Source organism: Nothobranchius furzeri, chromosome 9, assembly GCF_043380555.1.
Source record: "Nothobranchius furzeri strain GRZ-AD chromosome 9, NfurGRZ-RIMD1, whole genome shotgun sequence".
NCBI classification, from domain to species: domain Eukaryota; kingdom Metazoa; phylum Chordata; class Actinopteri; order Cyprinodontiformes; family Nothobranchiidae; genus Nothobranchius; species Nothobranchius furzeri.
In genome coordinates, this window is record NC_091749.1 from 34932124 (window position 1) to 34956729 (window position 24606).

At 41.8% G+C, this 24606-nt stretch overlaps 2 protein-coding genes across 3 annotated transcripts; one reads left to right on the forward strand and one right to left on the reverse strand.

Annotated features, from left to right (window-relative positions):
- Positions 1–5658: 5658 nt before the first annotated feature.
- kcnk2a (potassium channel, subfamily K, member 2a) lies at positions 5659–13138 on the reverse strand. Of its 2 annotated transcripts, none has more exons than XM_070554804.1 (9): positions 12812–13138; positions 11535–11636; positions 11339–11451; positions 10270–10360; positions 9484–9601; positions 8878–9038; positions 7832–8018; positions 7601–7740; positions 5659–6024 (listed from the first exon to the last, which is right to left on the reverse strand). In XM_070554804.1, exons 1-9 carry the CDS (start codon positions 12857–12859, stop codon positions 5713–5715), a joined length of 1272 nt encoding a protein of 423 aa, XP_070410905.1. In that variant the 5' UTR covers positions 12860–13138; the 3' UTR covers positions 5659–5712. The 2 variants fall into 2 exon arrangements, with proteins under 2 accessions (XP_070410905.1, XP_015808231.2); XM_015952745.3 differs by having other exon boundaries at positions 11530–11636; positions 12812–13137.
- A 4661-nt stretch (positions 13139–17799) lies between these two features.
- On the forward strand, positions 17800–22296 carry cgref1 (cell growth regulator with EF-hand domain 1). The gene is made up of 7 exons (XM_015952744.3): positions 17800–17935; positions 18879–18984; positions 19219–19293; positions 20358–20431; positions 20890–21014; positions 21081–21182; positions 21299–22296. The coding sequence occupies exons 2-7, from the start codon at positions 18887–18889 to the stop codon at positions 21557–21559; spliced, it is 735 nt and encodes a 244-aa protein (XP_015808230.3). The 5' UTR covers positions 17800–17935; positions 18879–18886; the 3' UTR covers positions 21560–22296.
- Positions 22297–24606: the final 2310 nt, after the last annotated feature.

Consider the following 24606-nt stretch of genomic DNA (forward strand, 5'->3'; position numbering starts at 1 on the left):
CCACCACTGTGAAAGTGCTTCCAGATTTTGATCCATACGTTTGACCGAAAGAGCAGAAATCTGTAGAACAGCGTGAACACTGAAGATTTCATCAACTGTACTGTTTTATTCTTCGACATACAGGTCGGCTGATAAATCAGACCGATATTTATCTTTTTTTTATACATCACATCAGCCGATATACTTCTGTAGTAGAGCTGATTTAGAGTCGGGCACATCCGCAGGCACCCCGGTGCTGCTTCTGAATTTTATTTTAATGTTACATTCCTGGGTTGCACAGTGATGCAGTGGTTAGTGCTGCTGCCTTGCAGCAAGAAGGATCTGGGTTCAAATCCCGACCTGGAGTCTTTCCGCATGGAGTTTGCATGTTCTCCCTGTGCATGTGTGGGTTCTCTGCGGGTGCTCCAGCTTCCTCCCACAGTCCAAAATCATGACTGTTAGGTTCATTGGTCTCTCTAAAAATTGTCCGTGTGTGCTTGGTTGTGTGTCTCTGTGTTGCCCTGCAATGGACTGGCAACCTGTCCAGGGTGTACCCCTGTCCAGAGACTGCTGGAGATGGGCACCAGCCCCGCTGCGACCCTGCGTTAATAAGCGGGTAACGAAAATGGATGGATGGATGTTACATTCCTGACAAACTGCTTAATAAATACTCAAAAACATTCTTGCACATGTACCTGTTTTTTTATGTAACACTTGGTCTGTTTACTAATTGCTCTGATTAACTTTAGTTAAATGATTGATTTTAATACTGAGCAGTGCAAAAAAATAAGATTTAAGAGCTGGTTAAATTCAGAGCTCAGAAAGGTTCATCCACTGTTGTTATTAGTGACATTTTAGTATGCAGAGAAGGCGGGAAATGTGAAAATTGCTAAATCTGCAGCTAGGGCTGGGCGATACGGTGTAAAATCAATATCACGGTAAATTGAAGATTTCACCTCGATAAAGATAAATGGACGATAACTACAGGTATGTGTAGAAACAAAAGTTGTCCACTAGATGGGGCTGTCACGTGTATTACCGAGTCACATTTTTACGTGACTCAAGGTGGTACGGCTTCTTAAAGGGACATGAATGTTGCCAATCTACACACATCTTTTCATTTATTTATTATCAAATGTGTTGACATGGGGAAAATGATCTCGATAAGAGTCAGAAATGTCGATAATGATACATTTTCGATTTATTGCCCAGCCCCATCTGCACCACATGTCGGTGGTCGGCTGACGTTGAGCTCTAGATATCGGTATCGGCTGTTAAAAAAACATATTGCTCTATTTCTAATTTTGACACTTTTCATATGTTCTTTTAAAGGTGAATTTATCTCTGAACAAACAGGCTGATGTAAACGTCATAAAGGATTAGCAGCTTTTTGTTTCTGTGTAAACCCGAGGAACTCCGCTTTGGATCAGTTTATTGATGGAACTTCAGACATTAGAATAAGAAAATTGACCTGAGTTGGCCTTTCCCCCTCTTGTTCTGCTGGGATCTCAGAGACTTGGGGTTATTTTTAGAGAATGCTTCTCCTGAGACCTTGATTGGTTTCTTATTGGAGGATGAGATCTTAGAGCAGGAGGGGAAACACTGAGATTCATAATTTCTTCTGCTGGTGTGTGTGTGTGCGCGTGCGCATCCTGAGTGAGGGACAGGAGGGCAGGGTGAGGTTATGGGAAAAGAGAGGAGACAGTTTTGCCCTGATGTCTCTGGCTGCAGCTGTTAGCGGAAGCTGCAGTGCCAGAACCAACTCTGGCTCGGCACACGGGAATCAGGGAGATGGGCCCGCTGAGCTATGTTATCACTGCTCTCTGACTGGAGAGCGTTTGTTTGTTTATGCGTGTGTGTGTGTCCTGTACAACTGATGGACAGACCGACTGCCGGTCACTCTGCTGTATGCATGATTTGTTCCATTCTTCACTCGGCAACACTGTGTAAGCAGCAGGAATCGGTTCTGAACAGAACCCTTTTAAATGAAACCAGTTCAACCACACTGGTACCACTTCTAGACCAGCTTTACTAAGCTGGATATACGTGTATAAAACTAATGAAATTCTTAACAGCATTTATTATTCATAAATCACTTGAAGCATAATTTTGTGACTTTTTGAGCCAATTGAGGTTATTAAATTATTTATGATGGTGGAAAACAATTGTACTGATATCTGAGGTGAATTTCTGACAACTTTTAGTCCTGGATGGAAACTACCCACGTGTTCAAAGTAAAAGTGGATTTTCTTCTCTTTGTGGTCATGTTTTAAATTCTAATCTGGGTTTCTTTTTCCCCGTGTCCTGTCTGGCTGTGAAGCAAACAGAGTTGATGTCTGAATGCTGGTAACAAGCCTTACAGAGTTATTCTCAGGTGGAGCATCAAAGCGTCTGCTTTAATGTCACGCCTGATACTTAAAACTTTATTGTTTTTGGATGCTTTTTAATTCTGACCAGACACGGAGACAGAGGTGAAAGAGAAAGGAAGAAAAAAGAAGATTTCAGACCCGGTACACAAATAGATTTTATCTGTGATGAAATGTTGGTGGTATAATCCATTTAAAAGTCTTCCAGGAGGTACGTCATTGGAAAGGAAAATTTATTTAGAATGCTTTTTTTTAAAGCCCCTTAAAGCCTTTTTCACACTTTACAAATCCAAACTTTTCCCTAAACATATCCAAACTGTGTGCTGCAGGAAGGAATCTCCCTTTTACATTTTTGCTGAGTGACAGCACTGATCCATTTGAACGCCGTGTTACGGCTGCAGCTGATCCCCCCACCTTTGATGGCCTGCTGAGCTCTTTCAGTAAACGAAGTCTGGCCATGAGCCAGTCTACTGTAACTGTGTAGTGGTGTTGATTCTGGTCTGTACTTCCTGCTTTCATAACTTTACAGCACGCATCATGAGAGCTGCAGCCACTGGCTGGTCACTCATCGAGCTGTTCTGTCGCCCAGAAACTTAAGTGATCACTCATTGGGTCAGCTGCTGCTCTGAACTGTGTGTGTGTGTGTGTGTGTGTGTGTGTGTGTGTGTGTGTGTGTGTGTGTGTGTGTGTGTGTGTGTGAGAGAGAGAGAGAGAGAGAGAAAAGATACTGACTAATGTGCTCCTTAATATACAGAGTTAAATGTGGCATTGGATGTAAACGGAGTCAGTCAGGACTGAGATAAACTTGAAAGTCATGAAAACTAAAGCTAGTGGTCCTGAAGCAGACCATCACACTACTGCCACCATGCTTTACTGCATTCTGACACACACTTTCCAGAAAGATCCCCTTTTGTCTCATCAGTACACAGTATTTCCCCAAAAATCTTGGGGATCATCAAGATGTTTATATTAAACATGAGCTGGGCCTTTCTTTTTTTGTGTCTGAACAGCATTTTCTTCCAGAGTTCTCTCGCAGAGGCCATTTTTTACCTCCACCTCTTTATTGCTGAATCATGACCTCTAACTTTAACTAATTAAACCCTGCAGCACTTTGATTTCCTTTGTTATGTGACTTGATAAGTTGCCTTTTGAGATCTTTTAGCCTATTTCATATTGTCAAACAGATTCTAGTGATTTATTTAAGTTATATTAGTATTACTTGCTCTAATCAGTTAGCTGGGCTCAAGGAGTATTTATTGGACATTTGTGAAGGAACCATTTTAAAATAAACAACAATTTCAACCAATTAGCATTAGCGTGTTCATTGCATCCTTGCTGGGTTCTATGAAAATGGTCTATTAATGTGACTATTGGCAAATAAAAACATAATATCATATTTTTCTTCCCAATAAATGGCCATACTTTTAAGTACGTGATTTAAATCCTAATAAGACAGATTGATGTTTAGGTTGTTTAGGAGAGGCGTGTGAACTCATGTCTGTGATTAAGATTCACATTTTTACACAATTTGTGTGTGACTTCTGCATTTTTATGAAACACAAACAGTTTCTGTTAAAAACTCCATGATTACTCTTCTATTAATATAAAAAAAACATTTGGTGAATTTACCAAGTCGGTTTAGCTTGTAAAACTTAATTTTTGCAACTGAATTTTTAAAATAAAAAACTTTCACCAACATTTGTACAATTAGGTCTCAAATTTATTTAGGTAAAAATAATCATTTTTATTTAATTTCCTGTGTGTAAAAATGACAAACATTTCAAAACATGGCGATACGCTGAATTAAAGTTTTCTCAGCTTGTGTGAAATCCCATCTGGTCAAACGTGAAAGCTTCAGGTTCTCCTTTTGACTGGATGAAGCAGAAAATTGGACTTCAGGACAGAATTTATTTGGTGATAGAAAGAAAAGGCTGCTGATCCAACAAAGGCACATTTAATAAGTTTCTGTTTTCTCTAAATCTCAGATATTCATGTCAATAAAGCTCTTCATGACAGTCACAGGAAGTGGTAAAAACAATAGCTGAGAGTCCAGAAAATTAACTGGAAACCTTAAAAGCTTTTATAAAAAATGATATCAATAATCTCAGAAAAAGAATCTGACTTTTTTCTGAGACAGAAATTATGACTATCAGCAAAAATATTTAGAGTAAAAGCAGAGATTAACCCTCTGGAGGCAGGCGTTGCAGATTTGCAACGTTTAAATCAGTGACGGTTTTACCATAAGGCATAGGTCGGCGGCCGCCTGGGGCCCCCTTGTTTTGGGGGGCCCCCTAGCCCTGTCCGCCGGTACCCCTCTCTCAATGCCACAATGGACTATTCCTTTAAGACGGCGATGCACAAACAGGAAGTGATTGGTAGTCATTCCACTCCAATCCAGTTGGTGACGGGAATGCACCAAATTGTTGTTTGCCAAGTGCCATAAGACCAGAAATAATAATGAAAAGAGAAAGCAGAAAAAGAAGAAGAGAGGCGGGAGCGTTTGAAACAAACTCGAAGCAGTAGTCAAAACATTAAGCATGAAATGGAGTTATCCTAGTGGCTCCAATAAGAGAAATAAGCAGCTTGTTTTAAAAAAGCTATTATCTTCACTTCCAAAGTGATGTCGTTTTGAATGTAAACATAAAATGGAAGCAGAAAAGGAAAGAAAATGGAAAATGCTTAAAGGGAGGAAAACCTAGACCAAAATAGAAGAAAAAAAGGCAAAAGCACAGGAGAAGACAGCAGAGCAAATAATGAAGGCACTCAAAGGGAGAGAAAGACAGAAAAAAAGAGGAGGACTAATAAAAAGTGAAAATAACTCATGTCAGAAGAGGGTAGAGTTTCGCAAATCCATTTAAAGGTAAGATTGTCGAAAAGTTTGTGTAAGGGGGCCCCATGTCTGTGTTCGCCTTGGGCCCCCAAATTGCTAAATCCGCCACTGGTTAAAACCTACCTACCTGGTTACTCCACATACATATTTGTTGAGCATTTTTTAACTCAGAAGTTCCCCTGAAGGACTTAGTTGTTCGTCCTTTTATCAAAACTCATTTTGAGCCTGAGGGTTAAGATTTGTTTCTGCCAAGAAGCTGGAAACCTTTTTGTTTTGTTTTTACAACTGAACTAAGAAATCAAATAAACAAGAGACAAACAAAAAGTTATAGGCACTTTTTCAACATTAGCTCCTCTAATCCTGTTAATCTCTTATTTCTACCAACTGATCCATCTTCAGGCTTGTTTCCCTGATGGAGAAAAATGACTGATGGGTCAGGATTTGGCTGCATCTAAATTTCTTTCTGAAGAACCAAGCTGTGAGTAAGATGGCCTTTAGTTTATTTGAATCCTCGATGGATCTATTTTCTGAAAAGTTTCAGACTTCTCCTCTTTCTGGGTCCAGCCCGTTCATGAGCAGTCCTCCGTTTCTGACCAGGGGCGTGGTTAACCCCTGCAGCTCCTTCTCGTTCTTCTCTCGCTCGTCGTTAAAGTTGACCGACATGGTCCTCTTGGGCAGGGTGAGTTCAGGCGCGGAGCTGAATCCCAGCTCAGAAGACAGTTTACGTTTGATCGATGCAGCTCGCTGGAATCGATCGTAGATCTCAACGCTGACGCGACGACGAGTTTCTTTAAACTCTGCTGAGACGTTGGCTGTCCACTCTGCTGCATGAGCCCGGATCTCCCCCACCTGCAGAGGAGGTGGAGACGAGTGGTCAGGAATGTACAAATCAGATATCAGAAATATCCATCCAGGCAGCATCTATCATCCTTCCAGGCATTCATCATCCACCCACCTATCCATCCTTTCAGGCATCATCCATTTATCCATCCTTCTTTCCTTCCTTCCTTCCTCCCTCCCTTATCCAAATCCAGGACTCTCACAAAATCCCTCAGTCACTGTTTGGAGGAACTTTCTAGGATCTCCACCTTTTTGTCACATTCCAAATCTCAAGGATTGGACATACCAGACATACCAGTGGGTTAAGCTCATCTCCCTTTTTACCTCAACCGATGATAACAATGCTCTTGTTATTAGTGAGGATAAATTCCTGTTCCACCTGTCTTTCCTACCATCACCCATGAAGATACCTGGACTCCTTCCTAAGCGTTTTCAAGTCCTGAACCATGGTTTCAAAAGTAGAGGAGATGACTCCACGACTTAAAAAACAATTCCTGCTATTTTATTCCTATCAGCTTTTCCTGCTCTCAGAACACACCCTCCTGCATGTCTCAGATGTCTCGTTGCTGCAACGGGCCTGGTTTCTTTTGATCAGTAATCAACAGACAAACATCCTTCTTATTCACATTCTTAGCAGTTTTTTTATTCAACATGCTTTAATTTCATTGTCAGGGCATCCTGCCATGACTTCGGGCTTCTGATAATGTCACAAGCTCAGGTTCTCAGACTGGGGAGATCAGGGTGTGTTACAGCAGGACTTCGGCATGAGAGCACACACACCTCAGCTGCAGATGAAGCCCACTGATATTCATTTAATCTTGTTAAACTAATGGGGACGGAGAGCCGTGCCACTGTGTCCCAGCTGGAGACATAAGTCACGTCCTTCAACACCTAAAGAGACGTTTGTCTGTGAAGAATCAGCTGAAATAAATCTGAACATATTCACTCTCACACATCAAATCCAATTATCTGATGACAACACCTCCATCTTTCTGAAGCATCTATTATTTAAACTTATGTTCCTCTGGAGACAGCTGAATTAATTTCCATAACGTGTGCTATATTTAGAACCGTTCCATATTAACACTCAAATAGGAGCCGTGTTATATTTTTGCCTAAAAGGTCTCTCAGTCCCTTTGGAGGTGATCATAATAGTGTCTGTGTGTGTTTTAATGTCAGAAAGCAGTTAGATTAGAAAACAGTCGTATCATGAAAGTTGCAATGAATCCAAGCAGAGGGCAAATATTGATGAGATGCATGGTGGCAAGAAGGTTGCAGGTTTGAATCCTGCAGCCTTTCTGCATGGAGTTTGCATGTCCTCCACATGCATGCACAGGCCAAATTCATGCATGTAGGGGTTAACTGGTAACCTCAATTGTCCCTATGTGTGAGTGAGTGTGTGTCTTAAGTGGCCCTGAATTGTACTGGAGACAAGACCTGTGTCCCCCACTGGAGTTAGACATCAGTTCCCCATGACCCATCTCAGGAAAAGCAGGAGGGTAAGAGAGTAAATGTTGATGTGGAAGTAAAAACACTAAAAGGTCAGACAAGCGGCACAAGCAGAGAATCTGAAAATTAAAGGTACCTCCTCTTTGGTCCTCCTGGAAATGGCTCTAAGCCAGTCTCCTATCATGCTGAGGATCGCTGCAAAGTAGGCCAGTCCCACCAGGATCCAGAACCAAACCGCTGGTTTATAATAATCCAGGTACTGGATGTCTGATCCACCTTCTCACACACACACACATACACACACAGAGGGACAGGGGTGAGAAGACGTGTCAGCGTTGTGCACAGAAACATAAACGTGTAAAGTCACCTGCCACAAAGTCTCCAAATCCAATCGTTGTCAAGGTGATGACGACAAAGTAGATGGACTCCAGAGCGGACCAGCCTTCGATGTGTTTAAAGATGGCCGCTGGAAGAGCCACGAAGATCAGGCAGCCGAACAGGACAAACAGCAGCGTGGACGTGACTCGGATCTTTGTCTGACTGATGTCCCACCGCTGCAGCAGGTAAAGCACAGCAGAGGACTTTTCAAGCTGTCACAAAACCTGCTGCTGTGTCTGCTTCTGAGAAACTTTTTAACGTAGTGAAATGAAACTGTGGTAAAATATACTAATTGTAGGTATTTATGAAGTATAAATCTTTCATGATTAAAATATGCTAAAAAAAGAAGCTTTTTTTTTTACAACTTGACCGTGACAACAGAGTTTTAATTATTTCAAAAAAGGGTCTTTTGGGTGCTGCAAAAAAAAAAAAGCTACATTGACTTCCTGTCTTCTTTTCTCAATAATGGTCAGTAATGGATCCCTCTGGACTCATGAGAGCAGCAGAGGGATCATACCGAGCCACACATCTGTATTCAGATTTTTGCTTCTTCCATTTAAGACCAGTGATGCAGAATAACCATACAGGGTTTGTTGTTAACAGATTTTCTGAAAATTGTAGACCTTTTGCTTAAAATAAAGAGCCTAAAATTCAGAGTGAGTCACAAACTTATATTACTCCATTTATTCAGACTTTTCTTCCTATTTTGCTGTGTAATAAATCATGCATCCATCTCTGAAAAGTGACTCAGCCTGCAGACTTCCCTGTCTCTTGAAACCATTATTAACATATCATCTCTTGACTTTTTGCTCTCATGGTGGTGTATCATTAAATCAGGGTCATGCAGTAATTATTTTCCCACCACTGTCACCAGAGGCTGAGGTGAACATTCAGCATAACAAAGCCAGAACAATCCCCACTGTCGCACATTTAATTTAATGCATTCATTTAGATTTATTCTTAGAGCTTGCTTCGTTTGTTGCAGACAAATGTTTTGTTCTAGTGTGTTCCTGGTTTTTGGGGTTTCAGACTCACCACAATCATTTTCTCCACTTTGGTAATGCCTTTCCCGAAAATAGTGCCAAGTTGATCTCCAACACCAGCCAACAGGAAACCAAACAGGGGGATTCCAAGCAAAGCGTAGATGATGCAGAATATTCTTCCACCTTGGGTGTGTGGAGAAATGTTCCCAAACCCTGCAGGGATAGAAACTTTAAAATCCATTTCTTCTATATTTCCATCCCATGATGTTATGATTTGTTTTATGTGGATGGAGGTTAAATGCTGCCGATTGGTGCAAAGTTGTGAGTTATTTTTTAATTATTCAAAATGCATTTTCACTGCACATAAAACATGGGTTAAAGAGCAAACTAACAAGATTTCACTTTGGCTTTAACAGCTGTAGTTTCTACTGCTGCAAGTGCACAACACCAAAACTGAAACTGAATAAGCTCAGTTAAAAAAACAAACAAACAAACAACTGAGACCAGAAAACTGATGAAAATACTTAGATGTGACAACATAGGTAAAAGTAAGAGTGTGTGTTACTAACAACTGGATTAAAAAGTTTTACTTCAATGAACACGGAAAAATAACAATAAAAAGTTAGATGAAAAGGAAAATACCAATGGTTATTCCTACCAATGGTTGTGATGACTGTCCCAGCAAAGAAGAAGGCGGAGCTCAGATCCCACAGGCTGCTGTGATTGGTCGGTGTTCCTGCAGGGTTCACCCCTGACCTAACTGCTGACACAACTTGCTGAAGAGAGAAATGAAACTGTAAAAAGGTTTCAGGTACAGATCAGAATTACATGCAATTTCATAAAGTTGTGTTTTGCCTTACGGATAAAGGATGAAATTAAACATATGAATTTTGAGATGAGGAGAACTGCAGGAGTGAGAGTGCTTTAAAGTATAAAGTCTCAAGGAGTTTCCTAGGAAACAACATCGATGTTGTAACTCATTCTGTGGCTCAGAATGTTTTGTTGTTGTGATGCTGAAACTGTCCGTGGTGCTGAAACTGGCTGCTGTGTGCTACATATTCCCAAAATTTATCCAAAATGAGGATTAAGATCCTGGTTCTGGAAGCTTTATAGATCAATACAAACTTCAACTTGTTCTCTGAAATGTTAATAAACAGCATTCTAATTACCTGGAGTGTGAAATAAAAAATTTTGAGATGTTAAAAGCTGTTGTGACTAATCACTTTTTGTGCCCTTGTGTTTATGATTTTTTTTCTGTCAAGTAATTGTTCCAGTTTTATAGGAAATGTGTTGATTTAACTGGTTCTGAGGCGATAAACGCTAATGTCATGGTTTCAGGCAGATTAGGCAGGTAGACTATTTTCTTAGCCTGGACCACTATAAAAACAAACAGCGACATTTTTGCGCATGTTTGTTTGTATTGTCATAGTTTGAGAAGTCTCACCTTCACCAGCTCCTCCAGTTGGCTCTGGTTGACACAGGGGTGTCGGGACAAGAACTCCAGTTTCTGTGAGAGGATGGCCAGACGCTGGGCACTAAAAGACAGAGAGGCAGTAACATTTCTGTGTTTTACAGACATTTTACCAAGCTACAATTACTGTGCTGAAAGACTGGAACTCACCAAAGGACTGAACATCTATAGTGATTTAGAGTTTGATAGCACCACAAAACAGTGAGAGGACATTTGTGCTTCATTCTATGCTGCTAAACCATGTCACTCTGTGCCGGTGCAGTCTGCCCCCACTTAAATAACTAACAAAACACCCATAATCATGTTACTTTCTGATGTTTGCAACAACTATTTAATGAGTTTAAGTGTTTATGATCCCCTGAGAGCTGGTGGCATTTGTGTCTTGGGGGAAAATGAGGAAACAAAGCACTCAGGTGTGCGTTTCTCAACAAAAAGAGGTCAGGCGTGTCAGGAAAAGGTAGACATTGTTGCATCTACGGGGGTGGACTGGCAATCTGGCATACCGGACATGTCCTAGTGGGTTGGTCTGGTCCCCCCTCAAATTTGTCTTTATTAGCCAAACCCTAATATTTATTGAAGCTTGCTTCTAGTGACCTCTGACCTTTCAGGCTTCTCCATGTGCAGCAAGAAAAACTGCAACCAACTGCTGAATAACTGCAAAATTCCAGGATGGGAAAGTTTAGGGATGCTTTCTTTGTGAACCTGCCCATTTGTAGTGAATCTGCCTCCATGAACCAAACACACACACACACTCACCACACACACACACACACACACACACACACACACACACACACACACACACACACACACACACACACACACACACACACACACACACACACACACACACACACCAATCTACCAATAGCTCAAAGAGGAACAGTCAAAATCAGTCAAAGACCAGCATTTATCTGAGATCGTAGTATTTGTGTGACTACATTACAGCTTTTAGGACAGTTTTCAGCAGCTCTACGTCAGTTGGACAGGACAGAGCAGGTGGGATGGCTTAAAATAATAAGGAAAAGGTTCTCCTGCCTACCTCTCATGAGGCTGCTCCAGAGACCTGAAGACTGCTGCTCCTATCACCAGGTACAGAACCACCAACAGAAAGATGGCTGTCACCGTCTTCCTCTTCATCACCGTGGCGACCATCTGCAACACATAAGCTACAGTCCAGGAACATCTACAAACAAAGGATGGGTCCAAAAATTCTGATTTTGTTTGTCACACCTCACTTTGCTCCTGAGGAGTCTGTGTGATTGGCTTTGTGGAGAAGGAGAGGCGGGGCTTAGAGTTGTGAGTGGCAGATTTGGGGTCCAATAAATCCGGAGCTGCCACTGTCAGGAGAAATTAAAGAGCAAGTCACCTCCTACCAGAGTCTAACTCCACTCCCACTTCATGTTTGAAAAATGCAACAAATGCTGTTGCCTGGCAGAGCGAGAGGGCGGAGCTGCTAACAAATACACACACACACACACACACACACACTCAGGCTCATGACAGCATTGTGACATCATAATGTACCAGTTTACATCATAGCATACCTCTCAGCCAATAGCGGTGGCAGATTTAAATTCAAATACAGTGCAGAGTTTTTACCTGACAACGGCACAACACTGCCAGTTTGAGGCAGAATATTTAAATTTTAACTAAGATGCACTGAAGTGCCAAATTATTGACTACACGTGTCTGCAGCACGATTAGACACTCGTTTATTTAGTTTATCAGCAAAAAAAGTTTATTTGGGGGTGACTTGCTCTTTAATCAGAAATTATAGTTATTTGGTACAAAACATTTCTTCATCATGATGCTAAAAAGGAAATGTGGGTATGTTAATCAGTTTTAAACAAAAATACAGTTACTGCCCTTATTTTTCCTCTATTGTAACTTTAAAAGGTAATATGACACAAACAATCACTCACAAACACTATGAAATATGTTAAATGATTATTTTAACAAATGTATGTAAGAAAGAACAAACCTAAGAGACAGATTTAGAGCTAAAATGGAATTCCTTCTCCTTATTGGAACTTTGCTCCTCTCCTTCCTGCTTTTCTTTTAAATGTTTTTGTTTGGGTTTAAATTTTAAACAAAAGTCGTCACAGTTCACTTCCATCCACATGAGATTAGACCAAACTGTTCTGAAATTTTACTGCCAACCTGGTGTTTTATCAAAACTTGAAAGCTTAATAACTTCTTGATAATCTGAAGTCTCTAGTAATTTTAAATAAAAAACTTTCATGTATTCATCAGTCCGTGAATGAAGGTTTCTCATGCTGCACCTTCTGCACTGTAACTGCTCACCCCTGAACTTTGTCTTTTTTCTTATCCTCAATTCTGAAGTGAATTTGTGTTTGATAATTGTGCTGTTGCTAATGGAAAGCATATTGAATTGCCTCTGTGTATGAAATGAGCTAGAGCAGATATATGAGCAGGTGAATCTGTTTGCAGCTAATGTTAAAAATAATGTCATCAGGTATGGAGGAGGTTTCACGACGAGGTCTGAACTTACTGGTAGTTGTTGGCTATCCGATGCCCTCTGCTCTCCTGTTCTCCTCATCCGAAGCTCTCACTGTGTTTAGGGGAATCTTTCCTCCTCCGTGGTCCTGAGGAGGGTGAGCTGACCGACGCTCCGTCTTCCTTCTTCTGCTCTTCTTGACTCTCACCGCTGGCCGGACCCTGACACTGATGCTGCGTGGGTTTTATTCCCTCCACGTGCCACAGCAAATACTTTGCTCTGGTCTGTTTCCCTGTTCCAGCTCTGCAGCATCCACTGTTCGCTCGCGCTCTGGCTTTTGAGTGCACTGATGGAGAGGTGGAATACCACAGAGAGGAGGGAGGAGGTGGTGGGGGAGGCATGGGGTGAACTGGGGGCCAAATGAGACCCTATTCTGGATTTTTAAAAAAAGGTTTTGTCATTTCTAAATCTGTGTAATAAGTTCAGAGTTTTAGGTACAGATGTTTGAATTTATTTTTCAAGTTTTCAAACCTGGAATTTTACTCTGATTTCTAAACACAATCTGTTGTCAAGCAAATACAAAGACCAGACTGAAAATGAACAACAGGCCAACTTTGGGAAAAGGAAAGGAGAAAAGTAAAGAAGTGAAGGATGGTTGTATCAGAACAAGGAAAAAATAGATAAACAGACATTTAATTATTATTATTGGGTTTTTTCCCCAGGGGAACCCAAGTTAAAACAGGAAAACAAAGATAACATATTTATGGATATGAAAAATCAACATGAAATTATGACATCATATGAAACTTTTTTATTGCTAATCATTTGAAATAATAACATTCATAACAAGACCAACTTTAATATTTTTGCTGCATACTTAGAAAAATAATAGTTAATAATAGTAAAACAACCTTCTTCTTGTTCTATTTATTCTGCACCAAAGCAACCACAACAGAAGTATTAAATAATATTTAACCTGATCAGCTGCTGTAAAACTAGTGATTAGCAAACAGAGCTGGTTTATTATCACACCGTTCAACCTGACACATCTTATTGGATATTTACTCACATCACCGTGGTCTCATTTAAAGCCCAACCTTCAGATACAGAAGAAAATATTCAGCTAATAATTTATTCAGTTTGATGTCCAGTTTCTGCTCAGATTCATTGTTTTCACACATTTCATAATAAACATTTAGATCGGTGGCGGAGGAGTTAAGTGTCCGCCAACATTTGCTCAAGCCCTGCTCAGTCTCTCGCAGTTACACAGATGGTGTCAGTGCATTTTCTTTTTATTTAAAAAATACAATACTGATTAATTTGCTGCAGAAAATGCCTCATTTAGATCGATGTCCAGCTGCAAACACAAAGTTCTCATTTTACTTCTAATCTTTCCATTTCCGAGAGCATCAATGAGTCTGTTTCACACATTATCATTTGACTTCTCTGCAGAAATATTACTCCAGATGGGAATTATGTTCATGTTTGTGTGCTGCAGCAGATCATGCAGAACTAGATGTCTGCTGGTGCAGGTGGTTCATTCGCACAGCAGTGAGCTTCATTTCATTAAGTCAAAAACACACTATGTTTAGAATTAAAGCACAAAAGTTGAAAAGACACATGAGTTGTTCTTAATTGACAAAAAATAAATAAAAAAAAATACAAAAGAACTAACACTCATGAATCTCTGTTTTCCTTGAGCAGAACGTTTTCTGTAACAGTCTGGCCTTCACATTTAATTAGATCAAATTTCCATTGGGAGACTTTTGATGAAACGTTCCAAAACATTCATTTGGTTCCTTTTTAAATAATGTCTGGTAGAACGAGTCATTTTCTTGGACTTGTTGTCCTGCTGCTTGAACCATTTCTGTGTGTGAGTGTGTGTGTGTGTGTGTGTGTGTGTGTGTTTTCCTTTGGCGCACCGGTGTGATTTGCAGTTTATTGTTCCATCAATAGCGACGAGCTGTTCTGGTCTGGACGCACAGAAACAGGAACAGAACATCAAATCCTCAGGCTTCACCCAAGCTGAAATACACCATTTTAATAGAAATGCTCTTAAACTGTTCCCTTTAACTTAATATACAATAATTTTTCTAACCTTTATTTAAATACATTCTAGATCATCAGGTTTCACGTTATTTCTGACATGAGCAGCAGAAAGCTGAGTATGGACGGTAGCAAGTAAAGAACAACACACACACACACACACACACACACACACACAGAGCTCCATACTGTGAGTTTGTGTGAAATAGTTGCTGTCACATTCCACAAGATAAATCCTTAGGATTATAGATCGCCCATTGACCAGAGGAAGCACTAGTTCTGTTGCAGTGGTCACATACACACACAAACGCATGCACCACACGCATGCACACATGCACAAAAAAAATGCATGTACGCACACACACACACACACACACACACACACACACACACACACACACACACAACAGTTACATGCTGCCACAGTCACAATGAGGATGTTTCTGTTTCACGTCAGCAACAAACACCAAACTTCAATTTCCAGATGGACACATAAACACACTCAGGTGGCAGTTCTTCCTCACTAGGTTCTAATTGGAGACTTGTGTCCAACTTCCACATAATGGTCTGGGGACACGCAGGGTCATTTGGTGCTCAGGGGCCTCCACACAGTCAGGGTCAATTAACTGAAAGACTTCTTAAATACAGCCACACACACAGGCATGCAGACACATTTCTGTTTCCATGAAGTCAGGAGACGTCAGTAAAGTGCCCCAACATAGGCTACACTAATAAACACACTGGCGTGTTCATGTGGACTAAAAAGACACCAGAAAAGGAAGTTTTAGGTGACATTGCCATAGTGTTTTCTAAATGTGCAACGAAAGCTAAACCAACAATTCTGAGAGTGAATGATTATTCTGCATCAATTCTGGGATTTGAAACAGTGAATGCTGCTTTGAATGCAAATTTTCTGAACAGAATTTGCTCAGAAGTCAGTTGCGAACATTTTGAGGTCACATTTGAGAACACTTGTCTATTGGACTTGGATAAAAACATGAGTTTGAGCAAAAAAAAAAAAAAAATCAAAACCATGATAGATGCTAGGCATTTAATCCAGTAGGTTTCATTAGGTCAGCAGGAGAGTGTATTTAGTGTTAATTCACTGATTTTAAAACACTTATAAAACACAACTTAGAAGCAATATTTAGCTTTCAGAAACAAAAGCAGTCATCGATGAGCTCAGACTAGTTCCAGTTTGATCAGATGTAGAGCTAAAAGTCGTCTCCATGACATAACGATGTTTCTGCTGCGAGAGGCCCACAGGTCCAGGATGGATTGGAACAGCATGTTCACGCAGCAGCAGTGGCCACCAGTGTACCCATTATTGCTGTAATCATATGTTGAAAGTACATTGGGGTCCAGGGGTCAAAAATAGCTCACAGAGTTTTGATTGTAGGAGGCCCCAAAACAGAAGAAGCTAATCCATGTTACATAACATAGAAGAGATGGCCTCACTTTAGGACCTCTGTGCAAGTGTGTGTGTGTGTGTGTGTGTGTATTTTAGGATTTAGGATAGCATTAAAATTGGAATTTTAGCCTAAATTGATGATTACAGTTTGCCTGGCATGCCAGACTAAATACATTTATAATTTAGCTTTGCAAAGCAATACTTTTGTCTAGTTCTCTAGGCTAGATTTTAGTGGTATTTTAGGATTTTTTATTTCTTCTAGACAAACAGTTCTATTCCAGACTGTTACTGTGAATAATATACATATAAAACTTTAATTCATAACATATTAATAAATATCTTTTATAGGTAAAATAGAATCCAGTTCTATCCTTTAAATACATGTTTGCGACTTTCAAAAAGTATTATTTTTTTGTAAATAAGACATTCTAAAGACTGCCCAGTGTGAATGTGGGAACGGAGGTTTGTTTATGTGTGTAAGTTGTTCTGCAGGTTTTTCTAATTATCTAGTTGAGTAAAACAGCAAAGGAACAAAACACACACAAACCTAAATATGTGGTCAATTAATCTGTTTTCTTTTTTCTGTAATTGAACCGTTTTCTTCTTCAAGTCATGCAGCTAATTAAACTAAATAAGACATTGTGGTTTTTTTTCTTGTCCATTATTATGCCAGTCTAAAATTAGGTGAACGTTTGTCTCATGAATAAGTTTTTTTTTGGATGAAGTCGTTTAAACTCTTTCAGGCTCAAAATACGTTTTGATAAAAGGACCAACAACTAAGTCCTTTGGGGAACTTCTGAGTTTAAAAAAATGCTCGTGAAATACGTATGTGGAGTTACCAGGTAGGTTTTAACGTTGAAAATCTGTAACGCCTGCTTCCAGAGGGTAAGTGCTTTTTTTGAAGGCTGTATCAATTATTATAACTCCAACTTTATTTGACAGAGAAATTAATTAAAGTCAGAAAACTAAATGTAATCTCCGAGGCAAGTGTTTGTGCTTTGTCTGATTAAACTACTAATAATTACTTGAACTTTAATCAAAAATGAAGCAAAGTAAAACTTCTGTTTGAGCGAATTAAGGTTTACACTGACCTCGTGTGGTGGAGTGATGGCATAGCACAATGTCTCACCCTCACCTGCGTGGATGAATTAGGATTAATCTGTTTCCTCACTCAGTCTGGTTTGTGAGAGATGAATGTGGGATCTATTTAATTTGACAACAACAAAAGCCATGTGCCTTTATTTTTGTGTGTTTTTTTTTGTTCCATGAAATGACTATGCAGCATCTGTGCTGCCAAAATAAAAGCTTATTATCTTTAATTGTAGGCCTACCAACCGCCTGGCACTTCCTGATAAAGTGAGTAATTTACAGGTATCTGGAGGCCGTGAGCAGGTTTGTCCGCTCGCGCCGCCGCTGGAATGTGATCGTCTGTGAGGACGTGGCGCGGCGGAAAACTCCTCTTGTCAGAGCGCCTGTCCGCGCAGACTCACCGCTGCAGCGGTTCTGCCCTTCCACGTGGACCCTGTCATTCACCCAAACACGCAGCGGTCTCCATAGCAGCCGGGGAGTTGTGCGCGTGTGCGGCAGCCGTTGCGCACTGCGCAGTGCAGAGCGGTAGGGCGGCGCGCGCAGGGCGGCACGGGACAGAGCGGAGGTGTTCTCCAGAAATGAACCTTTAACCTGCTGAAAACTGCGCTTCTTCTCTGTCAACACGCAGACAGGTGAGTTTATTTTCCTCCCACAGCAAAACGCCACCCTTAAAACATCTGCGGGTTTGCTTAAATTACTTCTGTCCGTTCAAATGTTCATTCAGCGCGTTGCTACTGATGCTGATGTTTTAAAAACCTGCTTATTCGGCATTTTTGTTGCTATGTAGCTTAATTATTTAATCTTCAGGGCAGTAGTCGTGCTGCTAGCATCGCTATGCTGACTGTCCACAGGAGGAAGCTGCAGGGAGAGAGGTGGATGATTGCTTGCCTATGTGAGGCGTAATTACGTGCATTCTTCCACCGACAGGAGAGATAAAGCAAGCTGAGATGTTTAACAGATTCTGTCATAACGAAGCATAAAGTCTGCCATCTCTGGGAATAAAGAGAGGTGCAGGACCGCAGCACAGTCTGCAAAGTCTATTTTTTTGGCCATCATCCCTTCACTTATAAATCATGTTATTTTTATTCACTTGTTACAGATGCATCGATTCTGGTTCTAAAGGCCGATGCTGATGATGGATTTTTGTACAGCTCTGTGACCTGCAGATACCGATTTAACTGATTCCAAATCCTCTCAAAACGCACAATTACCAGATCATATTCATTAGAGAACACGTTAGCTTGAAATGTGTGGTTATGAAAGCACAAACCTCCTCATAAAACAGCCAGTGCTTGCTTTGTTTGAAGTAGGCTCAGCAATAATGTTTTTATTCTATTGCTGCTTGTAAGTGGTGCATTCACAAGCTGAAAGAAAAACTAGATTGTAGATTGTTTTCTGCACTTTGTGCAATTTAGTCAAGCAATTGCATTTTTGTAATGTGCAATGTAAAATGTCAGTTTAAATTTATTGCGGTGTTACAAAGATATTTAAACAATCAAGTTATGAGCTGAAACTTTTAAGTGAATGAAAATAGATAAAAGTCACTCTTATTATAATTATGATATTGTGCTTCAGGTGTGCTCATGGAGTCTCACCTGGACCGGCTCGCCCCACTGGTCCTTTCTCTGTACCTGCTCATACACCTGTGCCTGGCAGCGCCAGGTCTACCTGGGACACAAAGGTAACAACGCTGCTCAGCTCATGTAGATATAAGTTCCTGAGTGAAAAATTCATGTTTTTTCATTTTTTAACTGAATATTCACACGAAGACGTGAGAACAGAATCAGATCTCTGGTTGCTTCATGAGTAAAAACATGGCAAACGTGATTTATCAACACAAGTCACTGATGATATTTTAGAGCCGATCCTGTTTGGTAAATCAAAGCAAAAATCGTTTTTCTATTCATCTCGTCAGAGAAGACTCACTAGATTCCCATCCTCCACCTGGTGCACTTCCCAATCCCTTTGGAACCGGAGAAGAGGAGCGCAGGTGAGTGATGTCACTGATAATCTTTTCATTTCTGTCAGGAACCTCACAGCTCCATAAAATTAGATGTAGAACATTTTTGTTGCTCCAGGAAAGAAAGATAAAGCATTTTTTTACATTTTTATACCCTAACTCTAAAGTCATTGATAGAATATGTCAGATATATTCATTTTCAAATTGTTTTTTGATTGAACTTTAGTCAGTTTGTCCTAAAACCTTACGTTTTTTACTGTGTTGTGGTGGACAGCTGTTGTGATGTCATCATCATGTGGACTTTGGTTGCTCTGTTGTGCTAATGATATGGCCACCAATCACAGATAAGATTAAATGTACAATAACTCATAACGTTTCCTGTATTTGGATATTTATCAGGCATCTTTGTTAATTAAACTTATGTCATCAACTTCCTCAAAACTGTTTCAGTTTCTGTTTGTTTAGGAAATTTGAGACGGTGAGGCTGCAACAGTCGATAAGATTACTGGATGTGTGCACTGCTGTTTTACACCCTGCGCAAACGTTGCACCTCGTGTTATTTGCATGAAAAAAAAAATCCACATTTAAATTGTGAACTCCATTTCCTCTACTTGAGGCTGCAGCTCCTACAATCAGAGTAATCTCAGTTGTTGGGAGAACAGAGATTGGATGAATGTGTTTGTGCAACGTTCAGCTGTCCAAAATAATAAACAGCAACTGATGATCAGATAAGGAAGTTACAGCTTCTCATTGTGCGTTATGTTATGAATAAAGAAGGTTTTAAGATGTACACATGTACGGTTTAGTTCAGTTAAAGCTATCCTATTTAACCTATTAAAAATGAAAATCTTACACCATGTCAGATCAGATTTATTGTGAACTTTTTCTTTATGTATGTAGAAGTTAATGTTTCATATTACTTTGAAGAATAAACGTTTTCTAGAGCTGAGATCTGTGACTTTAGTTAACGTAACGCATCCAGGGTAGCAGAAAGACAGATATATGGATGAGTAACGGGATGTATGTCTAGAAATTCTTTACTTGTTTTACTTCATAAATATCTCTATGTTGTTGTTGTTTTTTTGTGATCACAGATTGTTGCAGAGTTTCGTTCAGTCCAGTCTGAAGAACAGCCAAGACGGAGCTGAGATCAGGTCCTGGGAACAAGGTAGACCTCACCTCTAAATGTGTTAATTTGTTTAGCTTTTTGTTGCTTAGCTCTCCGTATTGGATCCATCAGATAAATATTATTTCTGTATCTGTTTCTACCTGGCAGTTTTAACATGTAAACATTAAATAATTGAGGTTTCACACTTGGCAAAGGAGCTAAATGCTATGGATAAGGATGAAACCAAAGATTAGGGAAACAAGATTACTTCTAAAAATATATATATAGAAATTTGAGTGAATACACTGCTGTCAGAATGCTATAGCTTTATTTAAGAAATGTAGAAAATTGTCACCTTTTTGCATTTATTTGCTTAAAGTTTCCTGACATTTTGATGTATTAGTGTTTTCAGTGTGTGTGTGTGTTTGTGTATTAGTGCTTATAGTGTGTGTGTTTACAGTCTAAAGCTCAATCCCTCGTGTTCAACATTGTAACTCGTCTCCTCTGCTTTGTCTCAGAGGTGTTCTTCCTGTTCCGCCTTTACGACTATGATCGCAGCGGGTTTTTAGATGGCTTGGAGATGATGAAACTACTCTCTGACTATAACTCTCTTCATGCATCTGGAGCAGAAGCCAGTGAGATGGTGAGCAGGAGTGACTGGAGGTGTGTGTGTCTAATCTGATCTGATCTGGGTTTTTTCTGACTTCAGGTGGTGTCAATGGTGGACTTTTTACTACAAACTCAGGATCTAAACCATGATGGCCTGCTGAACCCGTCTGAGCTGCTCTCTCCCTCATCCTTCCACACACAGGTATTGATCACACACACACACACACTACATCTGGACTCACTAGGCTGTATTTATATTTAGACTGTCTCAAACTTATGGGTTTTAAAGTAACGTTATTGAACCCTTCTCATATGTAGGGCTCAATCAGAACACTTCACCAGGAGCAGGAGGTGGTGGTGGAGAACCAAGTACCAAACACGGTTACTGAAGATCAGAACGTGGAAGCAGCAGAACACAGACAGCAGGAGGCTCACGATGAGGTTCAGCATCAGCAGGAAGTTGGTATGGGGGATGAGGAACCCATGAATCAAGTGGATCGTCAAAACGATTATGTCCCAGCAGAAGAACAGGAGCAGATCAATGATGTCCCCGTTTATCAGGGACAATCTGAGATATAAACAAACACTGGACCACTCTTGGTTTCTCTTCGTTTGGTGTCAGGACATGAACTCTGATCGTATTCCACACGAGTTTAAACATGCAGACGACTGAGGAAAATTTACATTTATTCAAACTAATCCTGCCACCATAATCTGATATTCTCTCCAGGAAAACAAGGATTCTCTCAGCTTTTTAAAGGGGCACAGGTTCAAAATGAAATGGGTTTTTGCTTTCTGTAATGAGACATCATTTTGCTTTTCCTACATTGGTTTAATTTATTTATCATTTCCTATCTCACCTTAAAATGTGTTTTATGTGGAGTTAGACCATGCAACTAGACTGTTAGATTTTAAATCAGGACATAATCTGAATAAGTACAGCCCACTTTATTTAATCCACCACATCACCCTAAATCAGGAAATGTTTTATGCAAATACAGGATTTATCTGTAATTTACACAACCAGTTCTGCCTAAAGAGCTGATTTAAACCTATAAAACACTGTAGGTGTGTCTAAAATAATTAAGCATTCCTGAAAAACATCTCTGTAACTGTGGTTTATTTGCAGATGGTATTTATTAAGACTCCTGTTTACATTTACACCCAGACTAAATATTTAAAATGTTAAATAAATGTGATCATTTACTCTAAAATGTGTTCACAGGATGACAATGTTTAATAATCGTGGAATTTTAATTAAATTTTTTACTGAGTAAGAATGGTTGCAGCTTAAAAATAAAGCAGACTTTATTGGATTTTATTGTCTCTTTTTAGTCTGAATATTATGCATTGTGTCCCTAGGTTCTTACCTCAACAACACTTCTAAATAACCTGTGTGTTCTTCCATGCATCAACACATTGTTGGTCTCTGGTCAGATTCAGGCTGACTGAATGAAATACGAGCTCAGTAAGAGGTCAAAGGTCAGTTTTCAAACCATTCCAACTGTGACCAACACAAGTGCCTGGCTATTCTTGGTTAAATTACATAAACACTGCTAACAGGATAATTAAAAGAATAATTTATTTCAGGGATCATCAGAAGACTCAGTTTTATGCTTTCACCACTTGTAGCATATTTCTACATACTAGAATCAACATGGTTTGCTATCAGTTGTTAGATTCTGAGAAAAGATCCAAAAGAGTTAACTGTCACAAACGTGCCGGTGAGCGAAGCGGAGATGAGGTGAGGATCCACACGCGGGTGAGGAAGGCAGGTAGACAGGTAGGAACGGTTTTACAATAGTTTTAATATCAAGCACGCAGGACATAAAAACAACGAGCCAACAAGAGACACAGAACTGAAGGGGTTTAAATACAAGAGGGCTGGGAGCTTGGGTGATTGGAAAACGAGAGGCAGGTGGGAGCAATTAACTGAGACACATGGCTGAACCAAATGGGGAGACAGGACAGGGTGTGGAAGGACCCCCCCCCCCCCCCCCCCCCAAAAAAAGGGCGGATTCCAGACGCCCATAGGAACATGGAGCTGGGTGGGAGGAGGGGGACCGGGAGGGAGGGCCAAGACGGACCGAGGGACCGATGGAGAGGAGGCAGGGACCAGTAGAGTCCAGGGGGCCTGTGTCTGGGGCAGAGGAGGAGGCAACGACGGGCTCTTGGGGGTCTGCGTCTGGGGCAGAGGAGGAGGCAACGACGGGCTCTTGGGGGCCTGCGTCTGCGGCAGAGGAGGAGGTGACGACGCGCCCTTGGGGGCCTGCGTCTGCGGCAGAGGAGGAGGCGACGACGGGCTCTTGGAGGCCTGCGTCTGTGGCAGAGGAGGAGACGATGACGGGCTCTTGGGAGCCTGCGTCTGTGGCAGAGGAGGAGGCGATGACGGGCTCTTGGGAGCCTGCGTCTGTGGCAGAGGAGGAGGCGACGACGGGCTCTTGGGAGCTTGCGTCTGGTGAGGGCAGGACTGGTGGTGACCGGAGGCAGAGACGCCGGAGGAGACGTCCTTGACTTCTGGACTGGAGGCGACGGCGACGACCTCTGGACTGGAGGCGACGGCGACAACCTCTGGACTGGAGGCGACGGCGACGACCTCTGGACTGGAGGCGACGGCGACCTCTGGACTGGAAAGAGCGTCGACCTCTGGACTGGAAAAGGCGTCGACCTCTGGACTGGAAAGGGCGTCGACCTCTGGACTGGAAAGGGCGTCGACCTCTGGACTGGAAAGGGCATCGACCTCTGGACTGGAAAGGGCGTCGACCTCTGGACTGGAAAGGGCGTCCACCACAGGACTGGAAAGGGCGTCGACCACAGGACTGGAAAGGGCGTCGACCACAGGACTGGAAAGGGCGTCGACCACAGGACTGGAAAGGGCGTCGACCACAGGACTGGAAAGGGCGTCAACTTCAGGACTGGGAGCGTCAACTTCAGGACTGGGGGCGTCAACTTCAGGACTGGGGGTGTCAACTTCAGGACTGGGGGCGTCGACCTCCATCGACTTCTGGTCCGGGGGTGTCGACTTCTGGACCGTCGACTTCTGGTCCGGGGGCATCGACTTCTGGTCCGGAGGCGTCGGCTCCTGGACCGTCGGCTTCTGGACCGTCGACTTCTGGTCCGGGGGCATCGACTTCTGGTTCGGGGGCGTCGACTTCTAGACCGTCGGCTTCTGGACCGTCGACTTCTGGTCCGGGGGCGTCGACTTCTTGTCCGGGGGCGTCAACTTCTGTTCTGGGGCTGTCGACTTCTGGTCCAAGGGTGTCAGCTTCTGGACCGTCGACTTCTGGTCCGGGGGCGTTGGCTTCTGGACCGTCGGCTTCTGGACTGTCGACTTCTAGTCCGGGGGCGTCGACTTCTAGTCCGGGGGCGTCGACTTCTGGTTCGGGGGCGTCGGCTTCTGGTCCGGGGGCGTAGACTTCTGGTCCGGGGGCGTAGAATTCTGGTCTGGGGGCCGTCGGCTTCTGGAGCGTCGACTTCTGGTTCGGGGGCCGTCGGCTTCTGGTCCGGGGGCCGTCGGCTTCTGGTCCGGGGGCCGCCGGCTTCTGGACCGTCGGCTTCTGGACCGTCGGCTTCTGGAGTGGAGGAGGAGTTGCTGCAGACGGGACCGCTTGGACAGGCTGGACCGG